Below are 16,944 nucleotides of genomic sequence, written 5' to 3' on the forward strand. Positions count from 1 at the left end.
GGACAGGGAGAAAGAAGCAAATAATGTTGATAGCAACCAATTATCGGCTAGATGCTTGCAGGTGCCTAGGCAAGTTTTTGTGGGGAATGTGCTACCTTCAAAGTGACCTTCAGCAAACCCAGCAGAGGCTCAAGCTTTAACTAAAAAGAGACAATAATAATCATTAATGTCTGATTAATAGAACTCCATAGTAATCAGTCATTCTGTTGGTGAAGAGATTACTGGGCTCCAGAGGGAATCTGGGATTTTTTTTTTGAGCAAGCGTTTTCTGTGATTTTTCATCCTCATTGATAGGAGGCAACTTTCTTTAAAGGATAAAAATGGAAGAAAGAGAATTGTTAATTTCAAACAGACCTCTAGGTATAGGATACAGAGCTAGCCTGAGGTTCTGCATCCATCTTCAGCATACTTGGCTGTAGTCAATATGGAACTGGACACACCCTGGTTATGGTCTGAAGAAAGGGATAGTCACATGGGACATGACGATTAGCAGGCAAGACAGTTGTGCACCAGAGATGCACACAAAAATCTGGAGCTTGATTTTCAGAGCAGCCGTTGTTACCACTGAAGACACTGTACATCCCGGATGCACCGCACCACTAAAAAAATCAGGCAAACATTATTTGCGTTAGGGTAGCTCTCAATGTTGCCTCTAATTTTTGACAGGCCGTGTGCGCAAGAATTTCTTCTGTGCAAATTGTTGCGCTTCGGTGTAAATGGTTGTGCGCGCAGTGTTTTGCTGCGTGCACGCGCACAGCTTAGAGGGAACCGTGGTAGCACTTAGAGACCCCAATTAAAATTGGCACCTCACTGGGCTAAGCGCTGTACCACCACATAGCCAGGGACAATCCCTGCCCCAAAGATCTTGCAATCTAAAGAAACAAGATAGGCAAAAGGTGGGGCGGGGGGGAAAGCGGGCACAGAGCGGGGAGCGATTTGCCCAAGTGACACAGCCAGGAATCAAACCCAAGTCTTCCAGTCCATTGCCCTAGACACTAATAAATAAAATAATAAAATAAATAAACAATAATAGCAGCTAGCTCCAACACAGTGCTTTGCACCAGTAGATCTCTACGTATTTCACACAAGGAGGTGACGACCATCATCCCATTTCTACAGATAGTAAAACTGAGGCACAGAGCAATGGAACGACTTGTCCAAGGTCACATCAGCAGACCGGTAGCAGAAACAGAACCCAGGTCTCTAGAATTCCAGTCTAGTGCCGTCCCACTAGGCCAAACTCCATTCCCCACGTGTACATGCACCACCACGGTGCTGGATTGAAAATGTAAAACATTTCCTCCAAACGGACCCTCAAACAGGTACATTTTATTATGTACATTAATTTTCTCCCTCTTCCCTCTTTCTCACCTGGGGATCTAATAAGCTGAGTGCTGAATTTCACTGCTCGTTCATCTGTCTTTGTTGCATACCTTTCCCTACAGTGTATTTGGGTTGCGATCTGCAAAGCCACGGAGAGGATCCGAACACCCATTGTAATGGGACATGGTATCTAAATCCATTAAGTGATTTCTAAAATCTTGACTTCTAATCATAGGGCACAGGGCAATAAAATGACTTGCCCAAGGTCATCCCAGCACACCAGTGGCAAAGCCGGGAACAGAACCGAGGTAACTTGTCTCTTTACTTGGCTACAAAGCACTTAGCACTCTGAGTGCTACACAGTAACAAATAACAAGACTGAACTGATTCTAGATAATGGACTGCAAAACCACCATCGAAATGCCAAGTTATAAACACAACAAATCTGACGTTCGCTGTTAAGGGCTGATATTCAGTCTATCAGTCCCCTGTTCATCTTCAGGCAAGCAACACATTTTCTTTGTAAAACAAGCATTCAAAGGCATGTGAAGTGACACAGAGTGAGTCAATGGAGTAGAGATTTAGTGGACTTCCCTGCAAGCTGTTAGCTTCCAATATATACTTACTATATACATTTATCAGTTTTCAGTATATACTTGGGCAATCCCCTGTGCAGCAACCAAATTCCATTTAACCCTGCGTGGGCCGTGGTTGCCTAGGCACCCCTGGGGCCAGAACTTTCAAACCTGTGACTACTGCCAGGAAGACACCTATTTCTCAATGGGCCTAATTTGCCACTGTGCAGAAGGCCAACACACTGTTTAGGCACTATTTCAACTTGACTGAGGACTTAAATGGGACGAAAGCGGTGTGAGCCCTTGCACTGGCCCTTGGCAAGGGGCAAATTTCACTCTGTGGGAATATCCTGGTGCGTCTACTCATTTTGCTAACACAAATGCGTTTTCACTACAGTTGGCCCAACCCAGATTCTAGAAAGGTGAGCTGGAAGCCTGTCTGGTTTTGTGCATGTGTAACTGCCGCCATCTTGACCAACAGTAGGATTTGAACCCGAGACCTCCAGAGTCCATACAGCTACAGCGTGAGCTAAAGCTCCCTAGCTAGGGCTGTAACAATGCCTATCCTCTGTGGATCGGGCACAGCGAGAGACCTGTAACACAGTCAACAGCGGGTTACACCAGCAACATGGTGCTCAGTTACATTTTAACGGCAGCATCTTTATTACTGGGGAAGATATATGAGCTGGAATGAAACGAGCTTGTATCTCAGAGCTCAGGTTGCAGAGCTCTTAGGAAAATCATCTTTTTCCTTCAAAAAAGAAATTTGGCACTAAAACCACCTTAAAAGCCACATTAGGGATAAAGACCAAATTTTAAAAACTCTGCTGGGAGCACAGCATTGGTCTGAGAATGCTGCAGGGACAGCATTTCTAAGGACGTCTCCTCACACACGTTAATTTATTCACTGGCACATTTAGTTAACGAGCCGTGGAACAGTCCCTTCAAGGGCCTTTCTGCAGAGGAAAATGTAACAGTTAGGCCCATTGATTTCAATGGAGTCAACATGATGTACACTTCATGTCGATAAGGCTATAAAGTTCCCTTCATAATCTCTTAAGGGCCTGATCCTGCACTCAAGCAGTGACAAAAGGGCCATTGACTTCCGTGGGGCACAGGATTTGGCTTTGAGAGCCAGCTTTAGTAAAGCACTCAAGCTCGTGTTTAAATCCATCCCTGTTCACCCCAGCACTTAAGTCAATTGGACTTAAGCAAGTGCTTAAAGGGGCAGATTTCTAAGGGTATTAGTCAGTGCTTTGCTAAACAAGGACGGACTTAAGCACATGCTTAAAGTTAAAGTGAAGCATGTGCTAAGCGCTGTGCTGATCGAGGCCAAGAGGGATCACGATGCAATGGCTAAATCAGAGCAGGGTTGAAAGATGTAGCCACAAGTAGATAGAGGCCCCGTTTCTCAGAATGTCAGGGTAATAACGCGCCTTCAGCTGTTGGTGAGACCAGTCGCTTCAAAAACAACCCAAATGGAATTGTGAAGATTCTTACTATAAAGCACATCAAACACTTCCTCTACCATCTTCCTGAGTAGGTAAACGTCTGATCCTTGATGAGGGGAGACCCTTGGGATGCTCCGGCCACAGTCCTTTGCCTTCTTCTGGAAGTCTGCATCCTGCTCTTTCCTCTGCTGACCTCCTGCAAGAAAAGAAAAAAGAAAGAGAAAGTGGAAGTGCCTAGAAGAAGGGGAGGGTTTTGGTCACTGTGGTTCCCCCCCCGCATCGCCCTCAATTGACCATGATTCAAACTGGATTCAAGGTCACTGGTAGTTTTGGTCGTCCAGCATCCTGGAGCGAGCTCCCAAATGTCTCCACTTTAAAACAACAGGGGCCTGGTTTTCAAAAGCTCAAAGCACCTACAATTCCAGCAAAAGTCAATGATGGCTGCAGCTGCTCAGCCCCACAGTGTCCCCGGTCCAGAAGGGCTGCTCAAGACCCTGCACACCACTTAAACCCAGCTTTAGCAGTCAAATCTATCCCTGAGCAGAGGGACGGCACAATGCAGATGCACCACACCTATCCCGGGACAATAAGTTACCCATGAAGGGTGGGATTTTCCCATCTGCCTAGGGGATTTGGACACTCAGCTCCCATTGTAAATTAATGAAACGAAAATTGAGTGTCCAAATCCCTACACCAGCTTTGGAGAAATTTCCCCACCTTTGCACTAGGAGTGCCGGCTGGCTAGCAGTAGTGATGGTGGAAATGCTATTGTGGACACGTATGACCACAAGAGCCTCTCAATGCCCAGTGACAAAGGGTTTACTGTCATGTTACAGCAACTCCTATCAGCCCTGACAAACTCACTACACCTAACACATTGCTGTCATAGTATTTATCCATAAACAATGTCATGTAGATGGTCAAAAGCTTATCGCCTACTGGCCACCAGAAGCATTGTGGGATGCGTGTACACACGTTATTCAAGAAGCATGTATGTACTAAAAATATGCTTAAGCTATGTAACCAGGCAGGGCAAATAAACATTTTTCCCAGACAAAGAGTTGTTGATTTACCCGTCTGCCTAGTTCGCCAGTGTAAATCAGAGATTGTGTAATTCAACACGAAGCAAGCTTCGTTAGCATATTAACTCAAAAGGAAAAGCAAGTTAAAAGGAGAATGTGAGACAATCTGGCATCAGCACCCCAAAGAACACAGAGCAGGAGAGAAGAACTTTGTCTGTGGGTTCACAGCAAAGGGATACATGTCAAAGATTGACTGGACTATAAGGAGGAGGAGGAAAGGGACCCCTTGGTGGTCCATGACGGAGGGAGCAAAACAGACAGTGCATTTTGGATCCTGGCCCAGAGGACTGGAGATGTTGCGAGGTCACTTTAGCAGGTTGAAATCTTTGTCTAAGTTACATCTATCACCTAAAGTGATGTTTAGTCTCTTAGAACCATGTTTTCCTTTTGCTTTAGTTGTAATCAGACCTGTTTCTACTACTCTTACTCAGTGTCACTTGAACCTCTATCTTTGTAAATAAACTTCTTTTCTTTTTAATCACGAAGTGTGAATTCTTAGTGGAAGCAAGAAAGCTGGTGAGTACAGTGTCTCTTCGGAGGCAGCAGACTTGGTGATTAACGTGTACCCAGGGACTGGATACCGCAAGCTACCGCTCTTCCAGGGGGCTCTGGGCCTGGGATGCCCCGAGTGTTACCTGCAAGGCAAAGTAAGGGCTGGCAGAGTTCAGGGAAGTTAGTCAAGGGTAGCTAACAGACTGGGGAGACAGGGAGCCATCCCCCAGTTTAGCACCAGCACCCCTCTCTCTCGCTGAAGCAGGGGTTTAACAAGGTGACCCACAATCCTGGGAGCCCCAAGAAAGTGCCACAGCAGGACACAGCCATTCGATAACCTCGCTCAGAGCAGGTCTAGAGCACACAGTGGTAAGGTCACCTAAGTCCTATCTACATTAGCCCCTCCACCAATGGACAATTAGGGACCGAGTGTTGACAAGGCCTTGCAAACCACCAAAGCAGCAGCAGTCAGTCAGTAGCATCATACTTTGAAGCAGGACTGCAAGAAGGCACCTTCAATGTCGCTTTCTACGTCACAGAGACCGTATAGCCCCCTTCATTTATTGTATTAAGGTTTTGTTTAAATGATTCTCTCTCCAAATGGATTGGTTTGGGTTTTTGTGAAGGACAGAAAATCCTGCAAATTCCAGAAAGCCATGGAGGCGTTACAAGAGCATGGGAAGCCAGGCAAAGAAATTCCAACACACAGAAGACAGAGAGCCTCTCAGTGCCAGTGATTTAAACAATACCTTCCACCGTACAATTATTAAACGGCTCCCACGCTCCTGCTACATCCATTCCGTATCCCACGTCCTGCCCCATCACACTCCAAGCAGAAGGCCTGAAAAGAGTCCAGCCCCCACCGTAGGACAGAGCAAGGTTCAGAATGTCAGTGTTCTCCCCCTCCAACCATGACAGAGCCAGAACTCACCCGCCCAGCACCAATCCCGGATATGCCAACCCCTTTTCCTGATTTCACACACACAGCTTCATTGAAACGATTGTGATTAATTGGCCAGTGTACTTCTTTTCACTGGGTTCAATCTGCTTAGCCCTCAGTTTTTCTGAAAAGCAAATCCCCCTTGCTTGAAGGCTTTCTTACTCCTCAGTGTTGCACAGCCCTGTAATACCAGCTATTCCCTGCTAATTTCCCCCCATTAAACCTCAGCTAAATTATGTCTACAGCAACAATTTCCTTGCATCTCTAAATGCACAGAAAATTAAACACTACAAGTACATTACTGCCATTCTTTCTAAACCTATTCACAAGGGATTTTTGGTGGCAAAGGACTAATTCTTTCATCATACTCTGCAGACTCTTGCCAGTGATCTGCCCGGATGCTGTTTGATTGCTTAAGGAGGAACTGATGGATCCCTTCATCTGAAACAATCCTCTATGCAAATAGGAAACTGAGTTATTGCTTTTTAAACCCAGCTGTGGTTAAACACCCGCCGGATAATGCAGCAGGGCAATAAGCAGAACGTATGCTGATAAATGAAGCTCAAGTTATAGCGTGCTGCTTCCGATCCAAGAGTCCCAGATGCTCAGTGTCACGTGGAAGGCAACGCAAGCAACAAAGCACAAAGAGTCGGGGAGTATGGGACAGGTAGAGAGATCAGACCCATGTACACACAATGAACATCACTATAACAGAGAGTAGGACACTTCTCAGGATCTGAGGTGCTGCTTTCTTATGGATCATGAACAACAACAATACATTTACGCTTTGGCCCGGTCAACACACAAAAGTTACACTGGTTTAACTAAAGATGCAATTCTAAATTGACATGGTTAAATTGGTCCAGAACCACTCTCCTATCAATTTAAGCCTCGACTACACATGCTTTTCTTGCATCAGTACAGGTACAGGGACATACCAAGCCAACAGAATCCATTTTAACCAATATAAATCTGTCCACACGAGGCTTGCACTGATTTAACTCAATTGGTTTTTAAAACCATTTAAGTGGAGCCGGCATAACGTCCACATGCAGACAAGGCCTGATACGACACCTCTTCATTTGAGGATTTCAAAGCACTTTGGACACATTAAATAATCCTTGCAACGCCATGGGAAGGATGGGATGGGAGGGGAGGCAGTGCTGAGACACTTCGGCAGTGTCTGCACTTCTGGGAAATCTCCTGCCAATTAATTATCCCAGTGCAGCTCCAATGATGGCATCAGCAGAGGACGCAGTAATGGAGAGCTGGCGCAGGCAGGTCAAGACAACACAGGGAGAAAAAGGCCACTGAACGCTGGAGTACTGACTGCTCTAGTGCTCACCTCATTGCTCCTGCCAGGAGGCCCGGTGGTAACAGTACAGAGGGAGATTGCTAGTGCTGATAAAGCCAGACAGGATAAGGGACTCGCCACCCCCTCATTTCAGTAACCACGGTCAGAGTGGACATCAGACTTTTGGAAAACCATCTAGTCTCCATTACATGAGTCGGCGGCAAGGAGCGTCATGCTGCTGTTGCGGACTGTGACTCTAGCCAAAGCAGCCGGGTGCCTGGAGTGGTGGGTTTGGGGATCTTACTGTATTTGAAAACTAATAAAAGGCGTCACTCTGGCAACGAGACGATAACAAATGATTGTAAGAGATGGTCACCATTTTGTTTAGTGCACCGAAACAAATGGGAGGTGTATACACACACACACACACCCCGAGCACTATTCGGCTCTGCAGCGGCCGTTAGTGTAACATAAGCCTCTTCCCACAGATGAGCACATTGCTGCAGACACACGATCAGAAATAAGAGCTACTGAAGGAAAAAAAACCTTGACGCTCACTTAATTTATTCCTCAGCCAATGCACAACTGTTCCGTGGAGCGGAAGGACGTTCGTGTTGTTAGATTAGGGGCTTGTCAACACAAACATTTAATTTGTGGCAAGCCGGGGTATTAATCTACCCTAGCACAGTGTCTATGTGGACTATACCGCCCAGGTCCCTAGGGTACTCGGATCTACTCTTGTTTCACAGCAACAGGGTCCACATGGGCATTTAGCAGACATCGGGCTAGCATGGGTAGATTTACGCCACAGCTTGCCACTAACCAAGTGGTCATGTAGACAAGCCCTAGCACAAGCCTGGGCAAGTCACTTCATTTGTCCATCCCTCAGTTCCACACCTCCTTTCTCCCACCCTTTCCTTATGTTTTGTCTTAGGCTAGCTCTTCGGGGTTGGGACCATCTCTTACTATGTGTGTGTACACCTGGCACAAATGGGACCCGGATCTCAATGGGGCCTGTATGTGCTACCACACTATAAATACTAAATAGTACTAATGACACAGTACCTTCACCAGTGCGGTCACCCAGGAGATGGATGCACAAAGAGAGGTGACAAGAAATGTCTCTGCTCCCCTAAAAACAGCATGGGGGTGAGCTCATACATCCACACCCCCTAGAAGGGCTCAATACTTGTCAAGTGGGAAAAGGATGAAGCTAGTAGGAAAACAAATGTAATTTTCCAACTTCTTAGAAGATACTAGAATAATAGGAAGTGGGGAGGAGGGGGGAATATGTGGAGCTATGAGTGGGGAGAAAGCCAACAGACAGCAGGACCTTTTCAGGTCTTCCTCAGTATTTGATGTTCAAGCCTTTATTGTTTCAAAAAAAGAAGCTTTTCGTGAAGTTAAACTTAGAACAGACTTTAATGTTTCCAGCTGCATTTTACAGCTCTCTCAGGTTGTCTGCTATCTCTCCGATCAAGCTGTGCCAAGCCTCAAAACACTGTAGAAGCGAAGCACAATTCCAAAGTAATCCAACCGAAAGTACCGCAGCGAAGGGCATGGGAAGACCAGCTCCTCAGGTCAGTGCCTGCTAGTTTTGTTTGCACTGTCCACCTGAGTCTCTTCCGCCTTCCTGAGCTCAGTGAGAATTTTGCAGCAACCCTGAGAGGTTTTTCCCTCCGAGGCATGGGCTGCCCTTTCTTTGCGGACAAATACTGCACCTGCTTCACTGCTATGAAATGCTCCAGCTGCTCATCACAAGCTGGAGTAGAGGTTCTCTCCTTCTACGCCCTTCTCTTCTTTTAGGCTGGTCTCAGTGACTTCGAATGGTGTTGCAGTTCCACGTCCCAGGGTTAACAGCGGCACCATCAAAAGCGAGCACAGAATGCATGCTGGGCTTCCACACTCCACACCAGGATTTGGAACGGACCGATCAGGAGATTTCGGAGTCTTATCTGCTGTTCCCAATACACCTGCTGCAGTTTTTATCTGCCAGAGGAACTACTGACATGAGAAAGCTGTCAGACAGAAACGCGGCCGTACAAATCCAGGAGGCACACGCTCACCGTACAGACTGAACAGACAATACCCCCACCCACAAAAGCACTGCTGTTTCTTTTTCCCCTGCAAGCCGCATCTCAATCAGCTCAAAACTGCTCCAGAAATTCAGCTTGCACAACCAACCATCTCATCCCAGGCTAAGCAGAAGACCTGGGGCCCAAACCCCAGCAGGTGTAAATCAGCAGGTTTCTCTTTTGACCGCAGTGGAGTTCGGCCTGTTTTCAGCAGTGACCCAAGGAGCCCCTAGCCAGGGGGACGTGGTAACACAGCCTTGACTTCCAATGAAGTCAGTGGAAAGACTCCCCTTGACATCAATAGTGCAGGTGTAAGGCCTGCTTAAAACAAAGATTCAGAGAGTAGAGCTACATGAGAATAGGCAGGGAAGGGGCCTCTCTGAGCCCCAGAACTTTACCTTCACACTCAAGATCTTGCATCAAAATAGCTCTCCTTCCAACCAGGATGTGGGGAGGGGGATAGAGGCAGCTTCTTTGAAGTCTAGCAACTCTGCTCTAGAAAGTTCATGGCCAGAGTTACCATCAGGCCAAAGAAGTGGATACTGAACAAAGCAAGGTCCGCTAAAGTCTTACTCCTGCTAGTGAGTGACTATGTGCCCCTTCCATATGCTAAGCCCAGAGCAAAGGGCCATGTCTGAGTCCCCAGTGGGGAGGGCCTCATCCACAGGACTGATTCTGATCTCACCAGCATGTAGTCTCACTGATGATTCCCTGCTTCTATTGCTGTACACAGGAGGAGAAGTGGCCACTTGATGCGTTTCTTCCAGCAACATTTCTCAAACTCCTTTGGTCTCTGAAGTATTTGTCTGATTTTTCAGCAGGAATTTGCCTTTTATTAACTGCTCTGCACTTTACTTTAAAGTGATACTGGGATGGTGTAAGCGGGAAGGGCAAATCCAACTGTCCAATACCACGGCAAACAATCCGTCCCCACGCTGGGCAGTGCTGAGCGCCTTCTGGGAGGTGCTGACTTGAATGGAAGTTGAAGATACCTTGGAGCATTCAGTCCTGGCACTAGCAAGTGCTGGCCACCTCTGATAGCCACAGCAATATTTACCACTCAATTTACATACACTGAGGAATGAACAACCTTAGTCTGCATTCAGCAGGAGAGAGAGAACAGCAGAGAATCTTGAAGGGCAGAGAGAATGGGAAATAAGGAAGAGAATCTGCCAGTGCCCCTGGACAGCACAACCTGCAATGACCAAAGGGGTTGGCAGCCTGAAGCTCTCCTTGAGACACAAGAAACACATTTTGTTTACAATACGTTCTAGACAGTTTCTCATTAGGGCGGGGAAGGATGTGGAGGGGAGATGCTTGCTTGAAAAGTTTTCGGTTCTTTCTGCTAAGGCCTTGAAGTCATTTAAAGATCATACCCTTCTAAGGCTCTCCCCTCCCAACGAGACAAATTCTCTTTTATTGACATTCATCTTTATAATTGCCAATTCCCCTTAGTATTTCAGGAAGGGCTGTGCTAAATGAGCATGCTCAAGTGAGGTCTGTGTGCTCAGAAATGCTGCTCAGTAGATAAGAGGCTTCTTATATCTTTCAGTGATGTCTGCTTTAGATTATTTTAGATCCTTTCTAAAGGGGCAACTGGACTATAAATCAGAGGCATTTTCAGGGATGCTTTACAATGCATGCCAGCTGGAAGAGCTTTCTCTAGTGGAGAAAAGCCTTTAAAATTCAAGGCAGTTATCAGATTTCGCCCCATCTTAAGCATCTGCTGCGCAGTCAGACCCCTGTCCTCAAAACTTTGTATTTCGTACCAATTGTTACGGTTCCGTTTTTACAACACAGGAAATTTAACCGAAGGGAGAAAGCGCTTAGATTAAACTTCATGTGCCTTGGGCTGCCTCTATAGAGTAGATTTGAGTTTGACCTAATACAACAGTAGTTTATTATCTATGATGGATAGAGAGATTCATTGGCAGCCTTTGGGCAATGGGGACTGCAGAATGACGCTTTTGGTGTTTTCACATAGAACATCCTATTTTTTATACCGTCTACATACGTGGTGCGAATGGGCCGTAAACACTTGCAACTCTTTCTAAATGACTCATGCCAGGTGGAAGCTCACTTGCAAAATTAAAAAGCTTGAGACTGATGGTTATCAAAAGATGGATTTCTCAGATTACAATAAACCACAGTGAAACAGATCACAGCCTCCCCACCTCAGAAAGAGAGAATACCAAGAGAGGAAGGGAGAAATCTTCCACAAAGCCAAGTGCACAAGTTAGATTACACCCCAGGCACGCTTTGCTGGTACAGCCAGCACAGATGCAGCGAATAATCCAAGCAGACGCTGACCCTGGCAGCTTTATAAGGCTAATATTTTCACGAGCATGAACTGTTCTTGAGCAATTTCTCCAGTGGATTAAGCACAAATATGGTTTCCATCAACACCAGGCACACACACACACACACACACAGAGTTTATTTTTGCCACCTAATTTCTATTACACGAGACTTTAGTATTTAGTACAGCCAGCATGTGCAAAAAAATTTGCTCTCCTATTGTGTCTGACTTCCTATCTCCCTCTGGAACCATCATTACCCGTGATGCAGCACAGACACTCGTTCCAGACCCAGGCAGGATATGTCCTACTTCAAAAATCCAGCAGCAGAGGGACAAATGGCTTGAGTTCAGCAGCTGTGTGCTGATGGTAGGAACTGATTTCCTCACGTTTCAAGCCCCTTCCCTTGCCTCAACACTCAAGATCGCACAAGGAGCAGAGCGTCGCGTCAGGGCAGGACCCGGCAGCATCAGCCTTTGGGTGCATCAGAAGTAGTGCAACTGAGACTAGCAGCATCATGGGACCTGGAGATAGGCAACAGGAGGATGGGGCTGTGCCTTGAGCCACCGAAAGCCAGGAGGGAATGGCTGGTCTCAGTCTTGAGTTGGACCATTCAGGGTGGGTGGTGGCATCTTCTCCCAGCTGTGGGAGAGGAAGGGTGACCGGCTCTCTAACGAGCGCCCTCAAACCACCTGAGCGGCAACCGGGAGGGCTGGTCTCGCTGACTAACGAGGTGTGCGTCATACAGAGAGACGCCTCCACAGCGGCCTGTTCTCTTACAATTATTTACCTTGTAAGGCTGCCCTAGGAGACATAAACAGGAACTCTTCCCGCCAGGCGTTTTCCCTTGCTCTTGCGAGGAGATGGGAAAGGGAGAGTAAAGCACTGGCTTGTGTGCCAAAGACATCCTTCGCCACGGCGATCATGGGCTCAGAGAAAGGAGATTTAGGGTTCCTTTCCATAGGCCTTTCATCCTAGCAGCGGACGCTGGCCACCAGTACATTCTTTTAAATTGCCTTCCCTCTCAATGTCCCAGTTTTATAGGGACAGTCCTGATTTTGGGGTCTTTTTCTTACACAGGCTCCTATTACCCCCCACCCCTGATTTTTCGCACTTGCTGTCTGGTCACCCTACTTCCCTCTACAATCCTTGCCCTTTGCATCATCTACAGCAGCATTTCACCTACAGGTAAAGGACAGAGCAGCCATGTTTTGAAAAAGGCCCCTGCAGGAAATGGCCGGAGAAAGAGGGCAGGATGTGGGGAGTTGATCAGCTGGCAAACTGTCCCCTGCAATATGCTTGCACTCCTCTGGCTTGAGAAAGGAAAGCACTGACCTTGCTCCTTTACTTACACTGCCCAGCAGGGCATTGCAATTTCATCTTCTCTCTGGCATTTATTTTTTAAGAGACTGTAAATCCACTGATCTGGCACGGATAGGTTGGGGCCCTTCCCTGCAGTGTGCAGAGGCGTACAGAGCAATCAGTCACGAGCTGCCCTTTGCTACTGGCCTGCCAACTTCCTGTTTGCCAGAGTCCTCCGAAAGCCAAAGCACTGGTCATAACATTAACTGTGGAACGCTAACGTAATAAACCAGGCACGCAACTAAAAGCATGATGTCCAATTCTTCCAATTGGAGCAGCCAACACCCAAAAACTGAAACCGAGGATGGATCCAGATCAGTGGACTTGCAATCTCGGAGAAAAAGAAATTTTCCTCTCAGATTTAAGGCATGGCCACTGACCTGGCACTGATGGGATGTGACTAGTGACAAAGAAAATTCTGGTAGGAAGAAGACAATAGTAATAGAGCATAATGCTGTTCTCGCTTGTCCACAGGAGTGAGTCCATGCATGCACCAGAAGACGAGCACACACCTCCTGAAGGTCGCATCTGACGGATCAAAGTTACCATCAGCAGATTGTGACCACCATACTGTAGCTTTCAAGGTTCCCAATTGCAAATTTCTTTGCCTTATAAGATTCTGAGAAAGCAGCTGCTGAGCATCAAGCTGTGAAATCTTAATATTTTCCCCCCTCCAACTTGTGATAGCAAACAGGGAGTTTGGTTTGCTGAATTCACTGGTCCAATTCGGGTAGATCTTTAGGGCTGTCATTTACATCCAGGTTTTCTCTTCACTTGCATTGGCATGGATTAGAAAGAAGGAAAGGAGAACAATTCTCTGATTCAGTGAGCTCACCTTCAGTGCAAGCGTGGGGGATGTGATGTCCTCAATCCTGCTTTGTCTGAATGAAAAGCGCAGACTTGCTTTGTGATACATACAGCATCTAGCCCAGAAATTCTCCTAGCTCATGTAGCTTCAGACAAAACTATTCTTAAAGACAAGGACGGTGAGGTAATCTCTCTTACTGGAGTCCTGGTCTACCTTCTGGTGGCGGAAGAAAAGCTTTAGAATCACAGAGCTCTTCTTTAGGTCTGGGAAAGGTAACCAGAGTGTCACAGCTAAACAAAACGGGGAACAGAATGTTACACATAAGGGGTTAACACATGTTGCAAGAAACCAATTCAAATGAAGTGGGCAATTAACACCTTTGCAATCAGAGGACAAAGGAGGATTAGGAGGTTACAAATTGTTGTAATGAGCCATGAAACCAGTGTCTCTGTTGAGACCATGATTCTCAGTGTCTAGCAGAGTTATGAATTCAAGTAGCCAGGCTCACTGCAAGCTATTCCTAGTCATTCTTGAAATGGGCTTGCCACCAACTGTTTTGCCTGTGTGCTGGCTTTCCAAGACCAGGGCTATACATGCAATTTAACAGCCACAGTCTAGCCCCAAACCTTACAGCATTCAAAGAAGGATGCCTTTTGCTGGTCCTGAGGATAGAGCCTTTCCCTAAGGTCCTTGCACCACGTGAGTGCGGCTCTTGAAACATATGGAGACAAGGCAAGAAGCTTACAGGAAACCTCAGGCCACCCTATATACTGTAGTTCCATCTCAGCCAGACCTCAGTGTTATGGTGACCTTGATCACTTGGGAAGAGACATTTGGGTATAACCCTTACACTGAGCAGGCCTGGAGTGGACTGCCATTTCTTTAACCTCTGGACCCAAAGTGAGATTAGCTCTATTTTACCATGGTGTCAAACAAACAGAAAGGAAAAAGGTCTTTCTTACAATCCTGAAACCAGTTCCACGGGCGCTGAATTACAACACGTCAGGAGCGCTACCTACACCCTGCTAGAGAGGTCTGTGGAACATATTTGAGTCTTTAGTGACCTCCTGGGAGCAGGGGATGGTTGTGGCTGGGTCTGCTGGTTCAGGCCTGGGAGGGGTCACCTGCTTCCACAGTGTCCATGTCAACTCTTCAGTTACTAGGGTGATTTATAAGGACATGCTGGGCCTTGGCACAGATAACACAGACAGAGGAAGATGGCGTAACACTTATCTCCCACTCTCTTTGCCTGGTTCTCCGTTTGCCTGCAGGTTTCCCCTTGCCGATGCTAGTGTCTTGCTCAGCCTCTGGGATGGGGACCAAGACAGCATGCCCAAGAGCGACTGCCGGGGACCTCACCACTCCGCAGGCCTGTTTGCATAGGGTCATGGTGGGGATCGAAAGGGAAGAGAACAAACATTTGTTCTCATGCCACGCAAGGTAAGTGTTTTGCCAGTGCCCCTAACCAATAAACACCCTGGGCCTAATTTTCCTTTACACTAAGGGCCCTTTATGGCAGTGTAAACGGGCCTCAAAGAGAGTAAATGTAATCTGGATCCATTTTAAGGGTTCTTTACACAGCCAGCATGGCACAAAGAAGCAATTGTGTAAAACAGAATCAATCTCACAGGGAGTTACAACAAGTTACAGTCTCACGCTACAGCCACCAATGGAGAAAGGAAAGCCTTGACCAACAGCAGCGTCAGCCTCTGCGGGCTACAGAAAAGGGGCCCAAGCCATCCATCTGTGGCCTTGCCACATGGAAAATAAATGTGGCACAATAAAGTAGCAAGGAAACCAAACACATCATTTGAATTTACCACTAGCATTCCACATTCACCTCAGCATCACGTGAAATGAACTCTTCGTTACCAAGCGTGGACTTGGATTCTAACCCGGACCAGGAGGGTACTTACTGCAGAACTTGTGAAAATCCATTTGCAGTTCTTTCCTTGTGTTCATAAAGATTCTCCCCTTCTCTGTCCCAACCACATAGGTACTTTCATCGTGAACTGCAATGCAGGCTACCTCGGCGTTTAGTTTGGAAAGTGCGGAACACTGGGGAGGTGGGAAAAGCAGTTGGGTTAGAAGAGGGAAAATGTAGAAGCATCTCATGTTTTCACATGGTCATCTGTCAATTTAATGTGTATTTACGGAGTTATCTGCATTCCATAGACACATTGTAAGTGGAGCCGGAAGTCACTCTTTCCATGCAACATTTTTTTTGGTGCAAAATGACTTTTCAATCAAAACAAACATTTTAATTTTAGTCTAAAACTTTGTTTTTTCAGCAAACCACCAGAAACACATTGTTTTGGCAACAATTTTCAGTTTGGACTTTTTTTTTTTTTTTTTTTTTTTAAATTTTAACTAAACCACCATTTTTTTTTTTTTTTAAAAAAAAACAAACACCAAGAATGTCCGTGGGAATTAAAATAAAAAAACATAAAACCCCACAATGGTTACCTGCCTCTCATAACTCTCGTTCTTCGAGATGTGTTGCTCATGTCCATTCCAACAGGTGCGTGCATGCGTGCACCACACACACACAATCATCATCGGAAGGTGTTCCCCTAGCAGCACCCATCGGGTCGGCAGTGGAGCCCCCTTGAGTGGCGCCCTCATGGCAGTGTATATAGGACACTGCCGACCCACCGCCTGCTCAGTTCCTTCTTGCCACACATGGGGGAAAAGTCTGTCCAAGCCCTTGCGGAATCAGCCCACCATAGGGTTTCCGAAGACTGAGCTACCCGCTGCCCCTGGTGGAAGGCCAAGATGGAGCTCAGGTGCACTTTTATAGAGGATATTGCCAGCCCTTCTTGCTTCAGGTCCAGTACGTTGTCCAAAACGAGGGGAATTGGCGCTTGCTGCAGTAGGAAACCCTTCTGCAGGGACCACATAGAAAACCACTTCTACTTTGCCAGGTACGTGGCTCGGGTGGAAGGTTTCCTACTTCCCAGGAAAACTTCTCTCACAGAGTCCAAAACACTGGCGCTCCAATGGGTTCAACCATGGGAGTTTCCACACCGTGAGGTGGAGGGACTCCAGGTTGGGCTGCTGGAGCTTGCTGTGGCCCTGAGCGATGAGGTCTGGGCATAAGGGAAGGGTTACTGGTTTGTTGACCGACAGGCGTAACAGCATGGCAAACCACACCGGCGTCGTGAGGATCAACGAAGCCCTGTCCCGGCGGACGCGTGAGGTGAAAAGCGTCTGTGGTGAAGCCCGGGCTGTGGTTCAGAAAGGAG

General features: G+C 46.8%; 1 protein-coding gene across 4 annotated transcripts in view; it reads right to left on the minus strand.

Annotated features, from left to right (window-relative positions):
* GTF2IRD1 (GTF2I repeat domain containing 1) overlaps positions 1 to 16,944 on the minus strand; it is a 174,402-nt gene that overhangs the window by 80,985 nt on the left and 76,473 nt on the right. For all 4 annotated transcript variants that reach the window (XM_084651275.1, XM_084651274.1, XM_084651272.1 and 1 more), the window contains 2 exons: positions 15,616 to 15,757; positions 3,399 to 3,545 (listed from right to left, as the gene is read on the minus strand). In XM_084651275.1, the coding sequence (XP_084507401.1) occupies positions 3,399 to 3,545; positions 15,616 to 15,757 (289 nt within the window). The remainder of the gene's footprint in view (positions 1 to 3,398; positions 3,546 to 15,615; positions 15,758 to 16,944) is intronic.

This window comes from Lepidochelys olivacea, assembly GCF_965140295.1.
Source record: "Lepidochelys olivacea isolate rLepOli2 genome assembly, chromosome: 17".
NCBI classification, from domain to species: Eukaryota; Metazoa; Chordata; order Testudines; family Cheloniidae; genus Lepidochelys; species Lepidochelys olivacea.